Below are 27,168 nucleotides of genomic sequence, written 5' to 3' on the forward strand. Positions count from 1 at the left end.
GGCTGCCAGAAAGCGCAGTCACACATTTTAAAAAGTCAGGAGGGACACCTGGGGAGCACTCCCAGGACCAGACCAGACCACACAGCTCATGGTCCCAGCACTGGGGAAAATCAAGCCTCATTGATTCTGAAAGTGCAAACCAGTGGGGGTTGGGGCAGAAGAAGAAACTGCTGGTCTCTCCACAAAGTCTGCTTGTTTAAAGGGCCAGTATGGTCCTAGAACATCCGCAGACTCGCTGACTCTGGGAACAACAGCCAGGGCAATAACTAGTGAGGCACCAGTCCCATACAAAGTGGGAGAAGTGCCTGGAAAAGTGGTAAGTGCTGAGCAAGCAACATTGTTCTCTCTCAGACTCCACCCCCACATCCAGCGCCACAACATGGTGAAACAGGTAGCCCCGTACTGATGAGAAACCTAAGGCTCCGCCCCTTACAATGTAACAGAAGTGACAGCTCTAGCTAAGACACAGAAGCAAACAAACACAGGATCCTGTCAAGATGAGGAGACAGAGAAGTATGGCCCAAAAAGGGGAATGAATCAAAGTTCCAGTGGTGGAACTAAGTGACGAGGAGATAGCCAACCTAACAAACGAGGAGATAGCCAACCTAACATATGCAGAGTTCAAGACACTGGTTATAAAGATGCTCACAGGCTTGACAGATATGCTTGAGTACGGCAAATGCATAAGAGAAGAAGTAAAGGCTATGTTAATGAAACAAAGGAAAATCCAGAGAAAACCAATGGTGAAGGGAAGGAAATTGGGATTCAAATCAATGATTTGGAACATAAAGAGGAAAACAACAGTCAACCAGTACAGAATGAGGAAACAAGAATTGAACAAACCGAGGAGAGGCTTAGGAACCTCTGGGACAACTTTAAACTTGCCAACATCCAAACAAAGGGGTGCCGGAAGGAGAAGAGGAAGAGCAAAAAATTGAAAACTTATGGGAAAAATAATGAAGGAAAACTCCCCATATTTGGTGAAGGACATAGACATGCAAGTCCAGGAAGCACAGAGAGTCCCAAACAAGCTAGACCCAAAAAGGACCACACCAAGACACATCATTATTAAAATGCCAAAGGTTAAAGACAAAGGGAGAATTTTAAAAGTAGCAAGAGAAAAGCAGAGAGTTACCTACAAAGGGGTGCCTATAAGACTCTCAGCTTATTTCTCAAAAGAAACTTTGCAGACAAAAAGGGACTAGCAAGAAGTATTCAAGGTGATGAAACAAGGACTTACAACCAAGATTATTCTATTCAGCAAAGCTATCATTTAGAATGAAAGGTCAGATGAAGTGCTTCCCAGACAAGGTAAAGCTAAAGGAGCTCATTATCACCAAGCCATTATTATATGAAATGTCAAAGGGACTTACTTAAGAAAAAGATCAAAATTATGAACATTAAAATGACAATAAACTCACAACTATCAACAACTGAATCTAAAATATAAGAACAAAATCCAAGTAAGCAAACCAGAATAGGAACAGAATCATAGGTATGGGGATCATTTGGAGGGTTATCAGCTGGGAGAGGGAAGGAGGGGATATGAGAAAATGGTGCAGGGATTAAGAAGCATAATTGGTAAATACAAAATAGACAGGGGGAAGTTATGAATAATATAGGAAAGGGAAAGCCAAAGAATGTATATGCATGACCCATGGACATGAACTAAGGAGAGTGGGATTGCTGAAGGAAAGGTGGGTACTAGGCAGAGGGGAGCAAAGGGGAAAAGAACTGAAACTACTGAAACAACATAATCAATAAAATATACTTAAAACAAAAAAGGAATGTAAACAAACTAAAGAATTGGGGTTTGTTTGTTTTTTGATTGATATTATATCCCAGGCCTATGAATTGCCTAAAGTTATAAAGAAAACTTGATAGAAAAATGCTTTGAGTCACCATGTGTTTTCAATTAATGCCAACAGAAACTGACCTAATGGCAGGCATTTGATGCAGATTTATTTTTCCTTTGCAGTAACAGCGGGAACATGAAGCTGTCACTCTTGGTGTTTATTGTGTATCTGCTATGGTTGAAAGATTGTCACTGTGCACCTACTTGGAAGGACAAAACTGCTATCCACAGAAACCTGAAGGGTATGTTTAGTTTCCTTATCTGTGCTGTGTCCTGTTTGCATGTTTGCAAGTCCTCCTGGCACTTACAGGATTTAGAGTTGTGAGATAACTGTACCATTACGGCCCCCTAGTTTCACGGTAAGATGTTCTCTAGGCACTTAAACCAAGTAGACGTGACACCAAACATCTGGATAAAAATAGAAAATTCCAACTGAGTATCTGAGAACATTCTTATAACCAGATGTTTGCTATCATGCAGATAGAACTTGCCAACTTTTTGACTGCATTTCTTGGTATCATCCAGATGTTTGGTGTCCCCTAAGCACAGTTTTAATGAACAGTGAAATTCTTTTCTAGCATTTGAAAAATTTAAACAATTAAAGTAATCTGTGCAGTTATTCTTGAGATAGTGAGAGAATGGGTTATAATGACATTGAATCTGGTTGGTCTGTGCTCATTAACTTCTGATCTTTGCTTGATAATATATGGTTTGGGTATAAAACACTTAGAAAAATTAGTTAAAATGCTGCTTTGCAGGAGCAGTCTATAGTTAAATTTGGAGGCAAGAATAAGCTCCTTAGGAAGCCACAGTAGGCTATTATGGAGAGAATGACAATGAATTTTATACTCACTAAGGGATTATTAAAAGTGTGTAAGAAAAGTTCAGTAGGTTAGTAAAGAGTCTTGCATTACATGAAATACTTTCTAGGTATGGTGCCTCCTGCGAAGGTAATTGAAGCTCAGAGAAAGAGAAATTGTCACTGGTTTGAGGTTCCCAACTGGGTGTTTAATATAAATTTTGAAGAAAATTCAAAATTTTGTATAATACAAACATGGATAAATGAAAACAGGCCCTGAGAAAAATGACAAGAATTAGGTTAAATGAACTCTGACTTGTCTAAGAGCTCAGCAGTGAGGAACAGAAGGCATTGTCCACGTGGCAGCTGAGTCCATGTGGCAACTGACAGCTAATTCATTATGGTCTGCTTTCAGAGTTTGATGCTATAAAAGAACAATTAAGCCTCTATTTAGCAGACATAAAAAATTAAGTGAATTAATGGATTTTAATGCAGATACTGATATACTGTAATGTGATCATATCTCAAAGAAAAAAATTGCAACATATTTTTAGATTTTTACAAGGCTGGGGAGACAGGTGTTGATGAAGAGGTGAAGAAGGCTTTGATTGGTATGAAGCAGATGAAAATCATGATGGAAAGGAGAGAGGAGGAGCATACAAATCTAATGAAAACCCTGAAGAAATGCAAAGAAGAAAAACAGGTAAGGGAATTGAAAATAATATCTGTTCTTAAACATAACTATACCATAAATATTGCACTTAAAGAGGCAATTGATTGATTACTTATTTTTCCCTAGTAACAGGGTTTTTGGATAGCAGCCCTTCCTGAAGGAAAAGTTTGAAGGAAATTTTTAATTTCTTCACAGAACATATTCCTTGTAGAATAGGCCTTTTGTGGGGCTCTAAACCCAGGAATTCAGAGGATTTAGCTCTGTTTGTGAATATTGCTTTCTTAAAAAATGCTTTATCCTTAGTCCCTTCTGAGTTAGGATATTGAGTCAAAACTGTTCAGGGAGTTTTTGGCTAGATCAGTGTTATCCAAAGTTTCTGATCTCCTATCCCTATTACTAAAATAAGTGTTAACACTCACTCCTAACATATGCGCATTAATTTATTTATATATTAGAAACATGACTTGCTACCAGGCATAAAATACACTTAGGATGAAGTTTGTGGTTAGCTAAGGTAGAGGTAGTTCATATTTCAAATAATCTAGATATTTTAAAACTTCTTAGCCCACTAACCAGATACGATTAGATCATATTTTTCCTCTATCGTGTGGCCAATAAAGAGCTCAAAATGAAGTGTTGGCTCTGCCTTTGCTTCTTGTCTTTCTGAGCTGAAATTATTCATAATGTGCTCGGTTTGTTTTTTTTTGTTTGTGTTTTTATTTGTTTGTTTGTTTTCTTTGGGCCTCCTGTCCATTGAGTGAGGGTTAGTTTAGTTCAAATTAGACATTAAAAACCATCATTTAACTGAATCCTCCTAAATGCAATTCATTGCGATTGGCCGCAAGTGACCAGAGAGAGAGGAAGCCAATGTCAGTGCTGCTGGAATGTGGAGGCCCCTCTTCCCCATGGTCCTCCCACGCTGTTGGCCTCAAGCAATGGCCTCACAAGAGTACCACTATAGAGCATCAGTGGATATGAAATAGTACACCAGCCAAATCGTTTTTTAAATTTAAATACCTTTACCTGACAGCTGTGGTTCAAACTATGTATCCTACCAATGGAGCATACACATTATATTAAAATGTCCATAGAAGACATTAAATATTGTTCATGTTACAATTATAAAGTTCAATACATTTCTAAATTATAGACATTGCATGGCTCATAGTTTAATAGCATTAACCATTAACATAATACTCAAAAACAATTAAATTTTTTAAAATTTGTTTTCCAAAATTACCCTTAAATCAAAAGGTAAATCAAAACTTTAACAAACAGAACTTGGAAAATATTTTAAATTTTAACAGTGAGAGTAAATTACTTTTAAGATTTGTTTTTGTTAAGTAAATTTTAAAATTGTGGTAAAATACATATAAGACACAATTTCCCATCTTAATTATTTTTAAGTATACAGTTCAGTAGTGTTAAGTACATTCACGTGCTTGGGCAACCAGTCTCCAGAATTCTTTTCATCTTGCAAAACTGAAATTATATACCTATTAAACAACTCCCATTTTTCCTCCCCAGAGTCAATTTTTAAATTTAAAAATACAAACAGGATTTCTCATATTTCCTTCCTATACCTATAAATTTGGGGACCACCAAGTTTCAGAAAGCTGCTGGAATTCTCTTCACTTCTGAGCACTGTGGCCACTGCGCATCCGATCATCAGGGTTGCATGACAGGCTGACCACAAACCTGAGGCCAGCCCATCACATTGGTTGATGTTTTGGCCACACCTACACCCCCTCGCCCTCCCAGCATCCCGCAGTGTCCCTAGTAAGGAAGGAGATTGCCTTACCAGCAGCTGAAAACTCTCCTTCCTTTTGGCAGCAAACGATTCTTAAGAAATTAAGGAAAGCTCCTCCAGAGGAAAATGTGAAAGGCTCTTAAGCTGTGTTCTTCCCTCCTGGGCTTGTGAGATTGGCCTCTGGGACTAATGACACCATTTCTTTCATTTACAGAGAAGGAAACTGAGGCTTGAGATGATAATGAATGGGTTAATCCAAAACTGTCAGAAATGACTGAGGAGAAAGTCCGCTGATGCTCTGCCTTCAGGACCCAGTGACTTTCTGTTTTCTCTCCTTTTTCCCAGCCTCCTGGCAAGAGAAGGTTGTAGTACTAGGAAAAGAATGCTCCAGTTAGGGGTGAGTCAAGTAAGCAAGTGTTGGTTTCAGTTCTGGCCCTGAGGAATCTTAGGACTCATCGGATTTTGATTTTCCTTAAAAACCTACTTACTCTATAAAAATTCATTGATTCACATTCTTAAGATCTAGACACTCAATTAAAAAGTTAATTTTTTAAAAGAAAAATTAGGAGTCTCCATCCCTAAAATTACTTTAAACCTAGAATAAAGGATATTTTAGACAAACTATGAACTGGCAAATATGGCATTGGTACACACACACATACCATCACCACCACCACCACCCCACCACCACCATCTCTCAGTTAGAGCATCGCCCATCTTCAGATGACCCAGCATCATCACGGACTGCCCCCCCAGCCCCTCCTTATTAATATTTAGTGAGGGCAGAGAAAACTTACTGAACTGGAAAACCCTAGTGAAGCTTAAAGTAATTTTCCCCTACTCCAGGTTTATATGGGACTTTAATAAGTTGTGAACTACTGGAATTGATCCCCCTGGCTGGTTTGGCTCAGTGGATTGAGCGTCGGCCTGCGAGCTAAGTGTCGCTGGTTCGATCTTCCAGTCAGGGCACATCAGAGAAGGAAAACTCTGACTCCAAAAAACCTCCGCTGCCTTGCAGCATACCTCTTCAGGGGAAAGGCTAAGGGAGTAAACCCCGACAGAAAATCCGGAGCCGGAGTCCCTAAGGCGGTTTGACGTTGTAGTCAACACCGGCAACTCCTGCGGCGCACCTGAAGCCAAGCTGTATTGACTCCGTCTTTCCCTTGGACCCTTCAGCTGCGAAGAGAGGGGGGGTCTGCTGCATGGGCAACAGCAGACCCTCCATATCACCCTGCCCAGGCTCTGTAGCTTCAGCTTCACTGGAGAGGACACTCCAGCGTCATCACAAGATGTTGATTCAATATGGGAGGAGACAGATACCGTGTCACTCCCGAGTTGGACTGCACAGCCATTCTCGGCGGTGCAGATAGACTCTTAAGAAGCTACACCATCGTCTCTCGAGGCGGACGGCTGCCGACGACGACTGGAATTGATATGGACATTTAGGGGGAATGGAAAGAATGGGTAGGGGAGTCCTAAACCAGAGATTTACTTCCTCCATGATAACATTTCACTGTCAAAACTTGGGACATGTGATTGGTTTTTGTTATGCTCTTGGGGGGTGAGCAGAAGAAAATCGGGAACTATTATAAATCAGTGCCAAGGTGAGGCAACTTTTCTTGAGAAGCATAGAGTTCTAAAACTGTTCTGCAAAGAGCCCAAGGAGACAGGAAAGTCTCGTCTGGGTCACGAGGTACATTTGGTAGGCTGGGGCTCTGCCAGTTTTCTTTTTGGCACACAGCAAATGCCACCTGGTCAGCATCCTTTGCTAGCCCAGCAAAGGAGATGAGGGAGGTTGTCAGTGCCCAGGTGTTTCTTTGGGCTTAATATGCCAGAAAAGGGTGAATTATTTTTTTCACACTAAATTGGTTTTAAGTACAGAAGCTTTGCTCCCTTGTGTATTCTTCACTTAAAAGAGTGGCCATTAGCTCTGAGGCTGTCTTCTTGTGGGTGGGTCCTTTATACCCCGTAATTCCCCTGAGCTACCTCTCGGGCATGGAGGGAGCCCGTTTTTAGAAGTCCAGACTTGTAGGGAGGCCAGAGGTCTAGGCAGGCGTGCCAGCCTGAGAGGAGCTCAGGGGACAGGGCTGAGGTTCTTAGGGACAGTGTCACTTCTGCTGGGCTCCTTACCACCCCGAGCGGGACCTAGCCAAGTGTAATACAGCCAGTCGCCACAAGGGGGAGTGCTCAGACTGTGGACAAGAAGAATGAAGGCTCTCAAAATACAGCATCTCGGCCATTAGAATTATCGATAAGACTTGATTTGACATACAAGAATCGTGCTTTCTTGCAAAGTTAAAAACATACAAAAATTAAAGGCAGCAAAACAGAGAAATTAATGTGTCAGCTTTATAAGCCTTAAAACTACTTTCCACAACCCTCAAGGACTAGATGTGAAAGCAAACAAGTAAACAGGTTAATTACAGTTGCTCCCCAGAATAGGGACTGTGTCTTCATTGCTGGTTTACCAGCATCTAGTAATGTATGTTCCATAGCAACACTCAATACCTAGTGAATGAGTAAATGAACAGATTAATAAGATTTGCACATTCTTCAATAGGAATCAATCAGTGCTCTTCATTTTAAGAGAAGGGAATGGGTTTTTTAAATTAAAAAATATTTATTTATTTATTTTTAGAGAGAAGGGAGGGGAGAGAGAAAGACGGGAAGAGAAACATTGATGTGAGAGAGAAACATCGGTTGCCTCTCGCACGTGCCCCGACGGGGGACAGGACCCAAAACCCAGGCATGTGCCCTGCCCAGGAATCCAACTGGTGACCTTTTGCTTTGCCAGATGATGCCTGACCAACTGAGCCATGCCGGCAAGGGCTCAGTGCTCTTTTCTCAATCAAAGAGAAATCTTCCTTTTGGGTAGATCTGTCAGCTGCCAGGGGCCTGAAGAAGGAATGAAGTAGCTTAGAATATGCACATTTTTAAAGAGTAAAATCAACTGAAGTATACAAGTACATTAAGTCATGAAATACAAATAGGATGTTTGTTTCTACTTTTTAATTAGGAGGCCCTGAAACTTATGAATGAAGTTCAAGAATACCTGGAAGAGGGAGAAAGGCTATGCCAGGAGTCTTTGGCAGATTCCTGGGATGAATGCAAGTCTTGCCTGGAAAGTGACTGCATGCGATTTTATGCAACCTGCCAACCTAGTTGTTCCTCTATGGAAAACATGGTAAGGGAATAGAAGAGCATAAGATTTCAAAGTGTTTAAGGTACCTACTTCAGCTTACTTTTAACAAATTAATTTATATTAATATTTAGGTACAGATACCTGATCTGATATTGGCCTTTTGAATCTGGAATCTAAAATTCATGCTTATATATTATTCACCTGTGTATATACAGTTTATAAATTAAAACAGCTATTCAGTATTTGTCTCACCATTTAATGACACTGTATACATCTCTCTTAGAAACACCCTAACTCTTTCTGTCTTGTCCGTATTATTTGTGAACACATTCCCACTAGATTGTAAGCCCTTTAAATGCAGGGACCATATATCATCTGTCTTCATTAAAGCATTGTTTATATCCAATAAATGTTTGCTGAGTTGCATTCTGAATAATAGTCTCTGACTTCAAACTGCTTTAATTTTTTTCCCCTGTAGACCAAACATTTGAAGACATCCTTTCCCTCCTGAATCTCTCTCAATGGGCTTGCCCTCTTGTGGCAGTGTGCACATGAGGGTGCACACACAGAGATTCACGTTCCCTTTAGGTCTACCCATGCATGTCTTATAGGACTGGCATGTTTTCTTTTTTGTCTCCTTTGGCTATCTTCTGGACAGAGGGAATCACAGAGGGAGGTGACCTTAATAGGATTAGCTGTGCCCTATAAAAGTCTCCTACACTATTGGCCTGAATTTCCCTTCCCCTTCAAGAAGTGAGTTGAATATGAAATGGAGTGAAATTTCCCTCTCCATATCAGAGCATGCACTAATTAGAGTATGCTCCTTGCTTGGCAGTGCCATACCCAATTATAGAGTGATCAACCCTTAGGATGATTCATATGCCAAGTTAATTTGCCTCCACTGTTAATTGCATCTGCTCTGTTTTTATTGCCACTCTCTAACACACCAGAATATGGTGGAATAAACACTGTCTAGAAGTCAGGAGGTTTGGGGACCATTCCTATCTGTGTCAGTTGTGCGGCCTTACGAAAATTTCTTGGGGCTTCAAAGTTTTGTTTTTGAGAAAGGCATGAGTCCTCTAAGAATTTCTGGAGAATTATTTGAACAGCACTGGGATGCTACAGCAGTGATGTATATGTTCCATAACACACACTGTAGCCATATAACTATCATATAAGGGCAACTATGTCCTGGCACAAACTTAGGTGTCACACAGATGAACTAGAACATGGTGTAACTGCTGGAAAATCTTCTCCCGATGAGTAAAGAATTCTATGATTAGACCTTCATTCCTTTCCCTACAGCCAGGAAGGGCTTTAATCACTGAAAACGAGTGACATCCTAAGTAACCTATTTAGCTATATGAGGCATCTACAGTTTAGTGTAAATGTGCTGATGAGATGAGAAAGAGGGGAACATAAAGACACTAATGATAGTCTACTGAAAGGAAAGAAGAGAAGAACTAAGACACTAAGACAGAGGTGAAAGAGAAGAGCCTTATTTATAGTTTTTATGTAATCTACACGGTGCCCTTTGGACTATGGTATGCCAACCACCACCAGTACATCAGCTTGTGACTTGTCAAAAATATTGAAAACTTGGCCTTTTTAGACCTTTTATAGACAAATATAAACCTAAAGGAAGTTCAGATGCTGTTTCCATAGTCAAAGTCAAAGTCAGTACAAGAGTGTTATCTTAAATTGAATTACCTTTTCCTAGCTTGCCCAGAATTGTTCTTGATTTGGAATGATTACTGTAAGTTGACTTTAAAATTTAGAACAAAAAATAGTCCAAAAAGATAATAAATGTCTTACTCCATTCTGTTCCTGACCCCACAGATTGAACAGTTTTTCAGGAAGATATATCAATTTCTGTTTTCATTCAATGAAGATAATAAAAAAGATATCCCTTTCAGTGAAAAGGTCACGGAGGAAGATGCACAAGTGACCCAGATAGAACATGTGTTCAGCCGACTGATGGTGGATGTGAGATTTCTCTTTAACAGGAGTTTTAGCGTCTTCAAACAGATGCAACAACAATTTGACCAGGCTTTTCAGTCATATTTCATGTCAGATACAGACTTAATTGAGCCTTACTTTTTTCCAGCTTTATTCAAAGAGCCAAAGAGAAAAGCAGATCTTGTGCAAAGCTGGGACATTCCCAGCTTCTTCCAGCTGCTTTGTAATTTCAGTCTCTCCATTTATCAAACTATCAGCACAACAATTACTGACACACTGAATGCAGTGGATGATTTACCAAAACAACACAAAGGTGAGTATTAAAAGATTATTTTTACTTAGATGTTCATACTAAAGTCAAGTTGTATTTAGAATTGGGAATGGTAGACATTTCTAAGTCATTGTACAATGTTTCTGAGAATGGCAATTAATGGATATTCAAAGTTTCAGCACCTCAGAAGCTTTGAAGTCTGCCAAATATTGTCCCTCTTCCATCACTGTTGAGAGCTGAAAAGGAAAATGCTAGTAGGGTGAGAACTTTTTGGGGGAAAAAGGTTGCCTCCTTCATTAAAACTCATGTAGATGCTCAGCTCCATTCTGCTGGAACATCGTGGAGTTTCTGTAAAATCAGTCTAGGATCCTCAACTCCCGGGTTGGGAAGAAGCCTAGTGTCACGTAAAAGCAGGTCCCTCCCTGGCCTCTTTTGCATCACTTCTGTAATTCCTTAAATCATGACATTTATGCACAAAACCACAGAAAATGCTCATAGACAAACCCAAAACTTCAGAAATAGGAGTTTCTATAAAACATATGAATTGCCTTCTACCAATACCACTCATGCACATGTCACAATATTTCATGTTTGGAAAACAATTCTTAATGTTTCAAGGCAGAAGGAGAAAACTTCTTCAGACTTCTGTAGAGTGGCTGGGATGCAGCATCTCAGAAATGAAAGTTGCTGTGTGAGCCAGCTGTAGGATCTACATTTCGTGGGACTTCTTTTCTATTGACCACTAGGCTAAATAAAAGGCTGCTCCCCTCTGACATGAAAAATAAAATGGGCTCCTTCTAAAATCCTGTCACTTGTGACAACATGGATGAACCTGGAAGACATGATGCTAAGTGAAATGAGCCAAACACAGAAGGACAAATGCAACAAGCTCTCACTTTTATGAAGAATCTAAAATAGTTAAGCTCATAGAAGAGGGTGGAATGGTTGTTGGCAGGTGCAGAAGGGAAGGGGAAATGGGGAGGTGCTGGTCAAAGGGTACAAAGTTTCAATTCTATAAGGTGAACAAGTCCGAGAGATCTATTGCATAACCTAGTGCCCATAGTTAATACTCTACTGGATAGTCTAAAATATTGCTAAGAGGGTAGATCTTATATTAAGAGTTCTTGGCAATAATAATAACAATAATAATAATAATAATAATATAATAGAAAATAAAAGGAGAAGAGGACATTTTTGGAGGTGATAGAGAGTTTTATGGCATAAATTGTGAGAATTATTTCATGGGTGTATACTTATTTCCAAACTCATCAAATTGTATATATTAATTACATATAAATATTTTTGTATGTAGGGGGAAAAGGGCTCCTTCTAACTATTTCCCAATTATATCAGCTGTAGTTGGCAACATTTGAATCAAATTCTTAAAATTGCCATGACATTGCATAACAGGCCTCTGTATGGGTGGGGCTTACCTCACACTGTCAGAAACTGAAGCCAGGAAAAATGCATTACATCCTTCCCGTCCCATTGTTCCATGAGTACAGCAGCCATCATTACTGGAATTGTCATTAGGTTCTATTTCAGTCTGGTGGAGTTTTCTCGTAAGTCAGGTGTTGTTTGGTATTCCATTCTAAGATTCCAAGTTCACCAAATATTCAAGAAAAGCATAAGGGCAATAGACTGAATATATCAATGCAGGGATAATATTGGATAATTTTTGCTTAATGTTGAATAGATATCAATTGCCTTGGAGTAATGTTCCAATAATAAACAATGTGTTCATTAAAACAAAATTATGCCCCCCTCCTACCCTATCTTTCACATTGTGTAGCAATTTTACATGAGTTGCTACATTCAAATGTGCATAAGAGTACTAGTAACTTATACAGTTGAAATCTAAACAATTTCCCAACCATTGTAACTCCTTTCTCCCAACCAACTCAGAATGTTGATTTCTACCAGTCTTCCAGAGGTTACTCCCCATTCACATACCCTAGGACCAGCCCCTACTCTTAGCTGGCTCGTGAGTCCTCCTCTTCCTGCCTCTCGTATCACCTTCACCTTGATGATCACTTGGAGATCCAGGGTCCCCTATAAATGCAAAGATTAAAGATGCAAACAAGAAGAGCCTGTGTTACACCTTTATTTTCTTCTTTATCCAGTACCCCTCCCCTAACCAGACAGTGCACAGCAGCAAGCTCAACAGAGGAGACATTCTCTTCCCAGATGAATACATGAGGACAATTTATCAAAAATAGGCAGGTAGTCCTGGCTGGTGTGGTTCAGTTGGAGCATTGTCCTATAGTCAAAAGGTTGTGGGTTCAATTCCCAGTGAGTACACATACCTAGGTTGAGGGTTCAATCCCGGGTCCATGCACATATAAGAGACAACCAATTAATACTTCTGTCACATCACTGTTTCCTTCTTTCCCTTCCTCTCTCACAAAAAGCAATGAAAAATGTCCCAGATGAGGATAAAAGGAAAAAATAGGCAGGCAGGGGCTGGAAGGTATTTACATGCAGCTTCCATCACTTTTCTGGACAGGTGGTAGGTAAAAAGTAAACTTATTGCCCTAGAAAATCCATCTAATGAGAGGACATTTTGAACTTTACTCCCTGTGGTAGGCAGAATAACAGCTTCCCTGAGATAGCCCTGTCCTAATCCCTGCCATCTGTGATTATGTTAGATTTCACAGCAAGGGGAAATTAAGGTTGCAGATGAAACTGAGTTGCTAGTCAGCTTACCTTAAAATAGGGAGATTATTCTGGATTATCCGAGGGCCTCCAAGGATCCTTAAAAGTGGGGAAAGGAGGCAGAAAAGAATCAATAGAGATGGCAGCATGGGAAGGACTTGGCTCTACATGGCTAGCTTTGAAGATAGAAAATGGGACCATGTACAGGTGGCCTCCAGAAACTGGAAAGGCATGGAAATAAATTCTCTCTTAGAGTGTCTAGGAAAAACCAGCCCTGCCAACACCTTGATTATAGCACAGTGAGGCCCATTTCATATTTCTCACCTACAGAACCATAAGATAACATGCTGTTTTAAGCCACTAAATGTGTGGTAATTTGTTACAATAGCAATAGGAAACTATTACATTTCTCTTGTTAAGTAAAATGGCCAACATTTACTGAGTGAATATTGTGTATAAGCAATCTTCATGGATGGGCTCTGTCATGATCGTCCTAAAAGCCAAAATTAGAAAAATAGCTAAAATTTAAAAATGAATACTGTTAAAAGCAGAAAGGCAATAATAAACACAAGAAATATCACATTTAATACTATTTTTTATGTTATTGAGTGTTGTTTCATTTTAATCTCCATAAGGAAGAATTTATTTTCTACTTTGATTTTTTAAGACCTCAATTCCTGAATGTGTTGAAAGAGAAGAAAACAGTTTTTTCAATTTTCCTCACTTGCCATATAAATCCCTGGAAAGAATAGATGAGATGCTGTTGAATAAAACTGTGTGGTGTGGTAGCTTGACATAGTGCTGGATACTGGGAGGTCTGGGTTCCAATCCTACGTTAGAAAGTGTTTGCTGACCTTAATTTTCCCTTGTGGGAGGAAACAGGAGCAGATTGGATAGTAGATGAAGTATCTACTATCTACTGCCTAGAAAGGTCCCAAGGCTCTGTCATGGTGAGACTGAAATGATGTGAGTTACTGCCGTGGCTGTGAAATGAGGAATTGGTGTCATAGGGACCTGAAGTTTGCCATCCCTGATCTATGTACCAGGCATTAATCTAGATACTGGACATAAGACAATGATTATAACACAGCTCCTGACTTTTAGGAACTCAGTCCAGAGAAAGGAAAACAGACAGATCAGTGGGCAATTGCATTATTGTATCACAAGTGAAATGACAGAAGGAGGTATACAACAATAAAATGATTAAAAGGACACAACCAAATCCCATCATCCCTCAAGGGGGTCAAAGTCTAATAGCAAAGAAAAGAAAGTCCAAAGAGAAAAGTGTCTTACAATGTCCTATTTAGTTCATGATGAGTAATACCAATAAGTAACAAGATTGCTGAATTAAACAATATATGCAATTATTAATAGATATCAAATTGCCTTAGAAAATGGTTACACCAACATGCACTGCTATGATTAAGTACAGGAAGGAGATTTTAAAAGCATCGGTAAGAAAAATAAATGGCATTGTATCCACTCCCTTAAGTGCAGACTCTAATGACATTGATGTGTAAATGCTGTTACCTGCAGACGCTGACCCTGGAACTCAGAGTTCAAAGACAGTGCCTGCACAGGACAGAACACTGTGTGGAGAACGTGGCCAGAATTTGTCAGAATGTGTCCAATTTCATGCAAGATGCCAAAAATGTCAGGATTACCTATGGGAAGGTAAATAATTAAATTATTTTCTCAGGTTCCAATAGTATTCTGGCCAGGGGTCAAAACTCACTTTTTCAAGCATTGTGGATTCATTTGCTTCCCTGCAAGCACTTTTTTTTCCCAAGCTCATTTCCACCTGGATGTGCTCAGTATCCATCTTGTTTGGGACTCTGTGCTTCCCGGACTTGCATGCCTATTTCCTTCACCAAATCAGGGAAGTTTTCTTCATTATTTTTTCAAATAGATTTCTAATTTCTTGCTCTTTCTCTTCTCATTCTGGCACCCTATGATGTGAATGTTGGACCTCTTGAAGTTGTGCCAGAAGCTGCTTATACTATCTTCATTTTTTAAAAAATTCTTTTTCTTCTTGTTATTCTGATTGTTTGTTTTTTGCTTCCTTGTGTTCCAAATAATTGATTTGATTCTTGGCTTCATCCACTCTACAGTTGTTTCCCTGTAAATTGTTCTTTATTTTAATTAGTGTACCCTTTGTTTCTGACTGAACCTTTCTTTAAGCTCCAATGTCCTCACTAAGTTCTTTGAGCATCCTTAAAACCAATGTTTTGAATTCTGCATCTGATAGATTGCTTATCTCCATTTTGTTTAGTTCTTTTTCTGGAGTTTTGATCCATTCTTTCATTTGGTGATTTTTTTTTTCCCCCTTATTTTGGCAGCCTCCCTATGTATTTTTCTATATATTAGGTAGAGCCACTTTGACTCTGCCTTGGTAGTGTTGCCTAATGTATGATAGTAGGTGTCCTATAGGGTTCAGTGGCATAGCCTCCCCTATCACCCGAGCTGGGTACTTGAGGTGCACCCTCCTCTTGTAGTGGAGCCTTGATTGCTGTTGGCAGATAAATGGGATGGATTTACCCAGGCCAGTCAGCTGCAATAACTGGCTGTGACCACTGACCACTAACCTCTGCCCTCATGGAGGACCAGTTTTTCAGGGGCAAGGTGGTGGTGCTCCAATGTGGTCTGTAGATGTCCACTGGGGGTGCTGGCCCTGGGTTTTCCTGGGTGGTGCAGGCGAAGGTCAGCCCCCACCTGTGTTTTGCCCAGGGCAACTCTGTTGAGCTGTAAAGCAATCGGAGATGGCTGCTACTTGTGCTGGGCTTGGAGGTTTCCAGGTGAAGCCAAGCTGTGAACCTAGGCTGGTTGCTGCTAATGTTAGGGCTGGGGCTCACTGAGGTCAGCTGTTGCTTGTCTGAGAGAATTTAGGAAGTTGTACACTATGACCCCAAACCAGCTCTTTAGTGGAAAAGCAGATTGGGCAGGCTGTAAGCTGGGTGGGGCAGAGTCTCTGGGGATCTCCAAGGTGAGTCAGTGTTACCAACTGATGGAGTCTTGCATATGGCACCACCTTGCCGGCTCTGAGGATCTGTGGTTCTGTGGGGGAAGGATTTAGAAAAGGGACAATGGCTTATGCTTGCCTTGGTGTCCAATACTTCAGTTTCTCCCAGTGTGCTATTGGTGCCTTTCAAACTGCTACCCTAGTGCTGGAGCTCAGAGGAAGTGAGTTTGAGTAGGTAATTCTGTATAGGGAGTTTTAAGAGGAATTCCTTGGGGCTCCAGCAGTTTCTTCCACCAACTCAATCCCTGCTGGTTTTTGCAGCCGAAGTTGTGGGGACTTATCTTCCTGGCACTGGAATCTCAGGCTAGGGGGCCTGGTGTGGGACTGGGGCTTTTCGTTCCTGAGATATTCCTCCTGAATTTTTATCCACCACACTTGGGTGTGAGACCAGCCTGTTCCATGTCTGCACCCCTCCTACCAGTCTGGATGGGTGTGGTTTATTTAATTCTGTAGTTGTCAGACTTCCATTCAACTCAATTTCTGATGGTTCTGAGTGGTGGTGGTTCTATATTTAGTTAGAATTTTGATGTGGTTTTGTGAAGAGTGAGCCATCTCTGCCTATGCTGCCATCTTGACCAGAAGTGGACATATGTTTTTAATACTGTTGAGTATATACCTAGGAGTAGAATTGCCACATCACATGATAACTCTATATTTAACATTTTCAGGAACTTCCAAACTCTCTTCCAAATTGGGGGAGTCATTTACATTCCTGCAGAAATGCATGAGGGTTCTAATTCCTCACATCTTCGCCAACACTTGTTACTGCTCATCTTTTTTGTTTTAGCTAATCTAGTGGTTGTGAAGTGGTATCTCACTGTAGCCCTGTATTTTCCTAATTTAATAATGTTGAACATCTTTTCATGTATTTATTGGCCATTTGTATATCTTTGGAGAAATTGTGTATTCAAATTCTTTGCCCATAGTTTAATTTTGTTCTCTTGTATTGTTGAGTTTTAGGAGTTCTTTATATATCCCGGATGCTAGACCCTTATCAGTTATATTAGTTACAAATAATTTCTCCTTTTCTGTGTGCTGTCTTTTCACTTTCTTGATGATACCTTTAAAACTCGGTGTTTTTAAATTCATCTAATTGTGAAAGCCAGAGGTAAACATGATTTCAGTTGAAACTATATAGAAATATCTTCTGTAATTTTGCTGCTCTAATTTCTAGGCTATGATTTTTGTAATGAGTTTATCAAATTACAAATTTACTCTGTTTATAATCTCATGTAGTAGGGCTCAGATGATTTCTTAGGTATAAACCTCCCATTTTCATATTAAGTTCCATTTAAAAATACTGGTTAAGCTACATCTAAAAATTGAACTCAATAAAAAATTATGGCATTTTCCTTAACTTAAATGGAAACGGTATATTCTTTTCAAATAATTTTGTAACCATTTACTGTTTCCTTGCTTGGCAAACTGAGGTTGTTAATTACCAGTTAACAGTTGTATTACTTTCCAGAGTATTATCTAATGGGCCCAATGTGTACCTTAAGATAAACATAGTATGTTATGTCTAAAAAAATTCACTGTTGATCTAAGTGGTTCTGAGATGTTTATAAATAAATTTTAAAAGTTAAAAAATAAATAAATAAATAAACCTAAAAGTTTTTATTTTGATGAAGTCCAAATTATCTCCTTTTTTTCTTTTTTGTATTTTGGTGTCATATCTGAGAGATCATCATAATCCAAGATGGCATAGATTTATACTTATGTTTCTTCTAAGAGTTTTATAGATTTAATTTTTGCATTTGAGTCTCTGATACATTTTGAGTTAGTTTTGTATATGGTGTTAAGCAGGAGTCCCAAATTATTTTTTTGTACTTAGGTATTCAGTTGTCTTTGTTCCACTTATTGAAAAGACTATTCTTTCTCCCATAGAATTGTTGTGGCTCTCTTGTTGAAAATTCATTGACAGAAAATGTAAAGGTTTATTTCTGGACCCTCGGTTCTGTTCCATGGATCCATATGTCTATCCTATGACTATCAGACTACATTAATTGTTGTACTTCATAGTAAGTTTTGAAATTGGAAAGTGTGAGTGCTGCATATTTGTTCTTTGTTTTCAAGATTGTTTTGGCTATTCTGGGTCCCCAGCATTTCCATGACTTTTGGGATCAGCTTGTTGATATCTGTTTAAAGAACCACTGGGATTTTGATAGGGATTGCATTAAATCTGTAGATCAATTTGTGGAGTATTGCCCTCTTAACAATATTAAGTCTTTTTAATTTATTTCAATGTATTGATTTGAGAGAGACATCAGTTTGTTGTTCCCCTTATTTATGCATTCAATGGTTGACTCTTGTATGTGTGCTAATCAGGGATCAAACCTGCATTTTTGGCATACAGGCCAATGCTCTAACCAATTGAGCTACCTGGCTAGGGCCAAAGATTTTTTTCTAGTTTTCAGTATACAAGTCTTGTACTTCTTTTGAAATATTTGTTCATAAGCACTTCGGTGGTTTTTTTCCGGATGCTATTGTAAATGGAATTGTTAATTTTATTTTTAGTTTGTTTATGTTAGTGTATAAAATACAATTGATTTTTATATATTAATCATGTGTTCTACAACCTTGCAGAATTGTTTATTAGTTTTAATAGCATTTTTGTCTGCATGTATAACTTAGGACTTTCTATATATAATATCATATAATCTGTGAATAAAGATGTTTTACTTTTTCCTTTCCTACCTGAATGTGTTTTGTATGAAGTTCTACCTTTGTTCTAGGGAAATATTTTTACTGGGTGGCACTCTTAAAAAGAGTAAATGAGTGTCCCTTGCAGAATTCTGCTTGCCCAAAGTCATGAGGAAAATCACCACCTTTCCCCTCATGATTTAAAAAAAAAATTCTTTTTTTTTTTTCAGATTTAATGTGTTTTATTGATTAAAATATTACATTTGTGCCAATTTCCCTTCCCTCTGCTCCCCTCCACCCGGTGGCCCCCCTCCCTCCAGTTGTCCCCCCCTTTTAGATTATGTCCATTAGTTGTGCATACAGTTCCTCCCAACCATTCTCCGTCCATTCCATTCCCTCCTACCTTGATCCCCAATTCCTATATCATCTCCCTCCCTTTCCCCATTCCCCCTCCCTGTTGACCTCCCCCCAATATGCTTCCCGTACCCACAGTTCCTTTTCCACTCTCGTTGCCTATTTAGTTTGCCTTTGTTTCATCTCCCTAGCTTCTGTTTTTTTAAACCAGTCCCTTTAACATCTCATATAACAGTAGTTTGGATCTAATGAACTCTTTCAGTTTTATTTTGTCCTGGAAACACTTTCTCTGTCCTTCTATTCTGAATGACAATTTCGCTGGATAGAGTATTCGTGGTTGTAGGTTTTGGATTTTCATTACTTTGAATATTTCTTGCCAGTCCCTTCTTGCCTGTAGGGTCCCCCTTGAGAAGTCAGCTGATAGTCTAATTGGGACCCCTTTGTACATAATTCTTTTCTTCTCTCTTGCTGCTTTTAAGATTCTCTCTTTATCTTTAATTTTTGACATTTTGATTATAATGTGTCTTGGAGTGGTTCTCCCTGGGTCCAGTCTCTTGGGAACTCTCCTTGCTTCCTGGACCTGCAAGTCTATTCCCTTCCCCAAGTCTGGGAAGTTCTCCTTTATTATATTTTCACTCAATTTTTCAAGTTCTAGTTCATCTTCCTCACTCTCTGGCAAACCAATGATTCTTATGTTGGGCCTTTTATAGCTGTCCCAGAGGTTTCTGATCCTCTCATTGTTGCTTCCCATTTCCTCTCGCTGCATTGGTGGACTGCTTGTTCCTTCTCCATATTCCAGTTTGTTGAAATGAACTCTGGATTTTCTCTCACCTTCTATCTCGTATGCGGTTTTGTTCCTTTCGTTATGAAATTTTTTCGCTTCTTTCTTATCTTTTTCCTGCTCTTTTGTGAATTCTGTAAGCCACCTGATAACAATGGCCCAGAACTGAGCCTCTGACAGGTTTCTTATCTGTTCATCTGTCAGGTTCTCTATCTGCTGTCTGGTGAGTTGTGTCACCGGTATTTCTGTAGTTGTCTGCCTCATTTTGACAGATGCGTTTTGTTTTCTTGGGCAGGCTGTCGGGGGCAGTGCCTGTGTACTCGTAATGACCCAGCGACCGGCGGGCGCCGTTTGGCGTCACAAATCAGCGACCGGCGTCTGCCTGTCCGCGACCTATTTCGCAGCCCTGTGGTGCTTTCTTTGGGAGCGGGGGTCCAAGATGGATTCACACAGTTATTCAGCTAGGAGACCGGGATCCGTCCTCCCTTCCCCCTGGGCCTCACTGTTCAAGGCGATGCGGCGGCCGCTCTCCCCAGCGCCGGAGTCGCGCACCGCCAGGGGCTTGCGTAGCCGGGACTCCTCGCCGGGGTCGCGCACCGCCAGGGGCTTGCGCAGCCGGGATTCCTCGCCGCCTGCCGCTCCGGATGTGACCGCAAACAGCACTGCCCTCTTTAACTCTTACCTGCCCAAATGGCACCGCTGGTTTATAACTTCATATGTTGGACTTCCGTGTAGTTTTATTTTCTGGAATTTCTAGTTATCCTTTGTTTTGAAGTAGTTGTATTCCTCTCTAGTTGTAGAGGGAGACCTAGCGTGTCCGTCTAAGCCTCCATCTTGGCCGGAAGTAAAAAAAAAAAAAAATTCTTTATATTCTATTCTAAAATTTAATGACTGTGAAGTTGCAAATGAAGATATTTTAAAAGAATATCTGTATCTCCTTTCAAATGTTTACTGTGTCATATTAACTATGACTACCTTTATTTTCACAATGTTTTCTTTCTTTTTCTCTTTTAAAATTTTATTTATTTTTAGGGAGGGGGGAGCGAGAAAGAGAGTGAGGGAGAGAAAAATCAGTTGTGAGAGAAACATCGATCAGCTGCCTCCTTAATGCACCCCAACAAAGGACCAAACCCACAACCCGGGCATGTGCCCTGACTGGGATCAAACCAGCAACCTTTCAGTTTGCAGGATGATGCCCAACCCACTGAGCCACATCAGCCAGGACAATTTCACAATGATATTTTGAGTTACTTTTCAAACATATACTCTTGCAAATGTGTTTACTTGTAAGTACAAAAGTCTCCCTCTCTTGAAGATCTCAAAACAATCTCTGCAAAAATGCGAAGCCCTGAGGAACCTTGGATTATATCTATGTATCAAGAAGATCCAGTAAATTATATTTAAGATCTGAGATGAGGTAGTCACCTGGCTTCTGGCTGGTGGGTTTTCCCCTACTCCTATCTTGGTTTTTTAGTGAACAGCAAAAGACACAGTTTATAGAGGCTGTGACCTTTATCCATAACAATGATCTCTTATGATTTCAAATGCCCAAACACATGGACCCTTCCATAGTCTACAGATAATCTTTACACAATATCAAGCAGCTCATCAGCACCTGTATTTCTCACTCTACAGTGTGTCAGTTACAGTTTGAGTGAGGGCTCTGCAGTATAACTCCTCATTCAGCATGACAGAGCCTCCACCACATGCAGCAAAACTAGTTCCACTGTAAGAGGGAAGGGAGCATGATAAATCACAACTGTTCTCAAAGGCTTCCTTCAGGTGTGGGACACATCACTTTGAAGAAGATTGTGCTCAACTTTAAGGTGGCAGGGAAGAGTATTACCTCATGTGTCCTGATCAGAGTGAGTGAGTAGATCTAATGACCTTCAGAGACAGCACAGAAGTAAGGAAAAGGAAGAGTAACATTTGTTAAATCTATAATGTGCACTGTAAAATCAGACACTTTACATTATTTTATTCCTGCCCATTTTACCTGTTAAAAACTCACTCAAAGTCAAAAGGCTAGAAATATTGTAGAAAGCTAAAAAGCTAGGATTTAAACCCAATCACTCAACTCCAAATTTCACGGACCATTTCCTTTACCATATTACTTTCTTCTTTGCTAGACTGCCCTGATGTTCCTGAACTACACACAAAAGTAGATGAGACCCTTAAATTGGTCAATATATCCAATCAGCAGTATATCCAGATTCTCCAGGTGACTCAGCATCATTTGGAGGATACTACATATCAGATGGCGAATATGAGAGAGGAATTTGGCTGGGTGACTGAACTAGCAAACCAGATTCCAGGAACTGAGAACATCTTTAATTCCATAAAGGTAATGGAGGATCCAAGAACAGATATGGAGATTACATGTGCATACATTGATTTTTCTGTTAACTTATGTATTTGAAAAAAGCTACAGGAGAATATTCACATTATCATTGTGATTGCATTCAGGCTGACTTGATATGATGTACTGCATGGTCTTTAGAAAACAAAAAATTTCTATACAGAAAACCAACTTAAAACATGAAATACTTTCTAATCCAGAGATGGCTAATTCTGCTTAGAGCTAAAGTGCTATATTGATACAGATAACCTTGAAGGTGTCAGGTAGCCTTGCTCTGAGAAATCACCCAGAGAACAGTCTAGGATTTTAGTCCAGATTTATTGAAGGAAGGGAGGGAAAAAGGTTAGATGTAAGAAGAAAATCCCAGACTATTTGAGGTCCCATAGGAAACAAGGAAAGGGGAAGGGGAAGTGGAAAGGAAAGGCAAAGTGAAAAGAAGAAGGAAAAGGGAGTAAAGACTTGCCGTCACCTAAGCGGACCCATAGAATTTGGTTACCAGTGCTTCTGCAGGCACCATCTCCACACCTTTCCGAACATACATTTCAGTTAGGGTGAGTTTACCCATCAACATGTTTAGCAGGTCATTTACATCTTTTTTTCCCCCACCAGGCCAGTCAATATATCATGCTATGTCCATCAACATTTCTTCTGGGAGGGAGCAAAATTCATTTTTATTTCCTACGGGAGAGGCTGGGACCAGGTTAATTTGCATACGGTTCATTTACATGTGTCAAAAGTCTCGGTGGACAGTCCAGCTGCCGCCATGTTCTGACAGAGGAAACTTGGCCAATATAGACTGTAAGAGAGAAGACTTTCAGGTTAAGCAACTTGAGTTCAAAAGCTAACTCTGAAATTTGCCAGCTGAGTAAGTTTGGGAAACTTTCTCAATCTTTCTAGGCCTCAATTTTTCCACCTGGAAAATGGAACTAATAATACCTCTTTAAAAGGTGTATCTATAAAGCAATTATTGTAGGTTCCTTATACAAGGCAAGAATTCTGTAAAACATAGCTCTTATTAGTTTTGACACAAGCTGCTGACTCACCTTGGAAATTTAACATGTTTATATACTAACCTTCAGATAAAAGCATAGTGCCATGGACTTATACCATGTCTCTCACACTCAATTAATAACTCCTTTTGTGTAACATATGACAGTGACTGAATTTCTCTCCTGCCCACTCCCGCCCCACCATACACATTACAATAGTAGGTAAATGAGCCAGGCTAATGATTCCTGATGAAGCCAGTATTGACAGGTTCCTTAAAAAACCTGGATACAAAAACTCACTGGGCAGAGCAATAGAAGATGTAATATCCTGGGCAGCATGTAATATTGGTGGCCTATCCTGATCCCTGGGGATCCAGCTACTGTCTCCAGCTGGTGCTGCCGTTAACTGCTCAGCCCTGCAACCTTCTCCAAAGGTTTATCATTGGGGCTACCTATGCTCCAGAGCCCCCAGGAGAATCAGGCTGAGGCTAGAGGTCACCTGAGGGTACATCCTCTACTGGCTTCTTCTTCTTCTCAATCTTGCTTGCCTCATCCCCTTAAAAGTTTCACCTGAAGGCACCCTTAAGCAATCACTTGTGTTAAAGTCTCAGGCTCTGCTTCTAGGGAATCTGACCTAGAATTTCTGTAAGCTAGTGTTCCATTCTCTTTCAAACTGCAAGGTTGTGGCTCATGCATGCTTTAATAAACGACCAGTACATTACAACCAGTACATTATAACAACAACAAACAGAACAGTCCAGGCTACAAAAGAAAATATTAGAGTTTATTACATTTAGTGTCATACATTTGTCATAGAATTTTCATTTCCATTGTGTGTATGTTTATGTGTGTATACATATATGTAGACATGTGTGCTCTGAGTTGTGACATAAACTGTATTTGTTACTGTAGACCATGGTCAAAAGGTTTTGAAAGTCACCATTCCAATCCCTACTAATTCTCTAATTCTATTACTCTACTAGATTATACCCTAGGAGGACAAAATAATTCAATATATTTGATTATCCTTACAAATATAGACTTTTAGTTTAATGAGAAAAAAGTTTTATCTTGAGGAATAAAAATTTAAGGAAAAGTTTAGCAGTGTTTTCAATCTTGACAAAGGTACAGCCAATATTTAACTGTTTTTATCATAGTCAGTGTTTTCCATTTTATGCTACAATTTACTTCCATTCCAGTGTCTCTGAATAACAATAATAGATTTATCTAAAATTTTTATATTGATAATAAAGGCACTTCAGTATAAAAATATCCATATAAAATAAATTATAATTTTCAATAATACATTTTTTGTAATAATCATCACTAAAGAGCACTTACTATGTGTCAGGCAATGTTCTAAGAATTTTTCCATATATCAGATAATTTAATACCTTCAATGATCCTATAATGCAAGTATTATTCTTTTCCAAATTTTTAGGATGAAGCACAGAAAAGTTGAACTAGTCTGAGATCACAGATAGTACATGGTAGAATGGGGATTCAAACCCAAGCAGCATTTCTCCAGAATCAATGACTTACCCATTTTGTTGAGCTGCATATAGAAGTTATTTGTCTCAAAACAGTTCTTAATTCATTATGTAAAAATGCAAAGCCATATAACAGCAAGTACCGAAGAGAAACTTTGTGTAAAAAAATATACAAATTCTAGCCAGTGAGAAAAATTATGCCCCTTGTGTTGTAGTGATGGTGTTAGCTATATAATTATTTATTAAACTAGATGTAAATGCTTTGTGCAGTTTTTATATGTGTTATATTTGCCAAATGGAAAGGAGGAAAAACTATGTTAGCTACTCCTTTTTAAGCTAGAGTTAAGAAATTAAGTTTTTAATTTGTCTTCTTAATATTTTGCTTTAGTTTTTTTATAAGGGAATTTATTTGAAAACATTTTCAAAGTTGTTCTCTTAAGGTTACATCGAGTTGCATGTCAAAATAATTTCATTTAAAGTATTAACATCAAAGTATGTGCAATTGAGAATTCATAAGAAAGTAACTATTATGCATTTCAGATGACTGGTTCTTACAAAAATCATACACACAACCATAAATTGTAAATTTTCTGGGAAAACTCAGTATAAAATTTGGTACATTGTGTTAATGTTTTCTCACATTTTCCAGTTCCTCTTACAATTAAATGGTACCATGTGGAATGTTCTGGTCAATGAATGTGAACAAAATGACAAGGGTTATTTCTAGACTGAGATAGTGGAGTCATGTGATTACCATTCTCTTCCTCTACTGAGGCTGCAAAGAAAGCTATGTGTTTCATATGCTATAGCCAAGAAATGACATGACTCTGCCATTGAGGGTCTTGAGAGTCTAGGGGGTACAGAGCCTATAATGGATATATTACATGAGTGAGAAATAGATTTTTACTATATGAAACCACGGGAATGTTGGGGCAAATATGTTACCTCAGCACAACCTAGACTATCCTGACTAATGTAGTATTAAATTAACCCTGACTGTGCAGTAATTTAGTAATTTATTAATCCTTTACTGTATAATCCTTCTCAGGTAGTTCCAGGTGTTCACCAAGAAAACTTTTCCAAACAAGATGGAACAATGATAGATTTAAGCACTCTGCCTTCCCCCAATTTCACACTCAAGGTCCTTCTTGAAGAAAGTGCTGAGAGTTCTGACTTCATAAACTACATGCTGGAAAAAGCTGCACAGCATTTTAAGGAACACTTTAAAACTTGGTAAGCAGAGTGCCTGATTAAGAATGATTTGTTGACAGACATATGATTCATAAAAGGAAAAAAAACAAACTAGTTCAAAAATACCTGGAAAATATGTTCATCCTCATTATAATCAAATACATGAAAACTAAGAAGACAAAATAGCATTTTTTTGCCTATGAAATTTGCAAATTAGAAAGAAATACAAAATCCTGATAGGAATGTGATGAAATGGGAATTCTTATATGTTGGTGGTGGAAATATAAACTGTTTCTGCCTTTTTTTAAAAATAATTTATTCATTTATTTGTTTGTTTTTGCCTTTTTGAAAAGCTACATGATTATGCATGTCCAGACCACCCTGGCTGGTTTGGCTCAGTGGATTGAGCGTCGGCCTGCGAGCTAAGTGTTGCTGGTTCGATCTTCCAGTCAGGGCACATCAGAGAAGGAAAACTCTGACTCCAAAAAACCTCCGCTGCCTTGCGGCATACCTCTTCAGGGGAAAGGCTAAGGGAGTAAACCCCGACAGAAAATCCGGAGCCGGAGTCCCTAAGGCGGTTTGACGTTGTAGTCAACACCGGCAACTCCTGCGGCGCACCTGAAGCCAAGCTGTATTGACTCCGTCTTTCCCTTGGATCCTTCAAGCTGCGAAGAGAGGGGGCGTCTGCTGCATGGGCAACAGCAGACCCTCCATATCACCCTGCCCAGGCTCTGTAGCTTCAGCTTCACTGGAGAGGACACTCCAGCGTCATCACAAGATGTCGATTCAACACGGGAGGAGACAGATACCGTGTCACTCCCGAGTCGGACTGCACAACCATTCTCAGCGGTGCAGATAGACCCTTAAGAAGCTACACCATCGTCTCTCGAGACGGACGGCTGCCGACGATGCATGTCCAGAGTCATAAAATATCTTTTTGATACAATAATTCCACTTCTGGAATCAATCCTAACAAATAAATCTAAATTTGATTAAAAGTTCCCCCTGCCCCAAGAAATACATTTGCAAAATTATTTAAGATAGTAAAATATTAAAAACAATCTGATTGTCTAAAAACAAGAGAATGGTTAAGTAGGTTATGGCTAAATATCTTCTAAATTAGTGGCATAATGAAAACTGCAATTAATACTCTCCTTTGGTAATATGATAAATCTTAAAAAATAATTAAGTTTTAATTCTCAGTTATTATTCATAAGAGACCTTGTTAGTAGGTCACC

The 27,168-nt window shown here is 39.3% G+C and overlaps 1 protein-coding gene across 1 annotated transcript; it reads left to right on the forward strand.

Annotated features, from left to right (window-relative positions):
• The first annotated feature begins 1,991 nt into the window (after positions 1–1,991).
• Positions 1,992–25,976, forward strand: CLUL1 (clusterin like 1). Its single transcript, XM_090285132.1, has 7 exons — positions 1,992–2,097; positions 3,209–3,357; positions 8,094–8,261; positions 10,059–10,491; positions 14,641–14,778; positions 22,031–22,245; positions 25,788–25,976. The coding sequence occupies exons 1-7, from the start codon at positions 1,992–1,994 to the stop codon at positions 25,974–25,976; spliced, it is 1,398 nt and encodes a 465-aa protein (XP_090141258.1).
• Positions 25,977–27,168: the final 1,192 nt, after the last annotated feature.

Source organism: Furipterus horrens, unplaced genomic scaffold, assembly GCF_987537825.1.
Source record: "Furipterus horrens unplaced genomic scaffold, mFurHor1.1.pri manual_scaffold_8, whole genome shotgun sequence".
Classification (NCBI taxonomy): Eukaryota; Metazoa; Chordata; class Mammalia; order Chiroptera; family Furipteridae; genus Furipterus; species Furipterus horrens.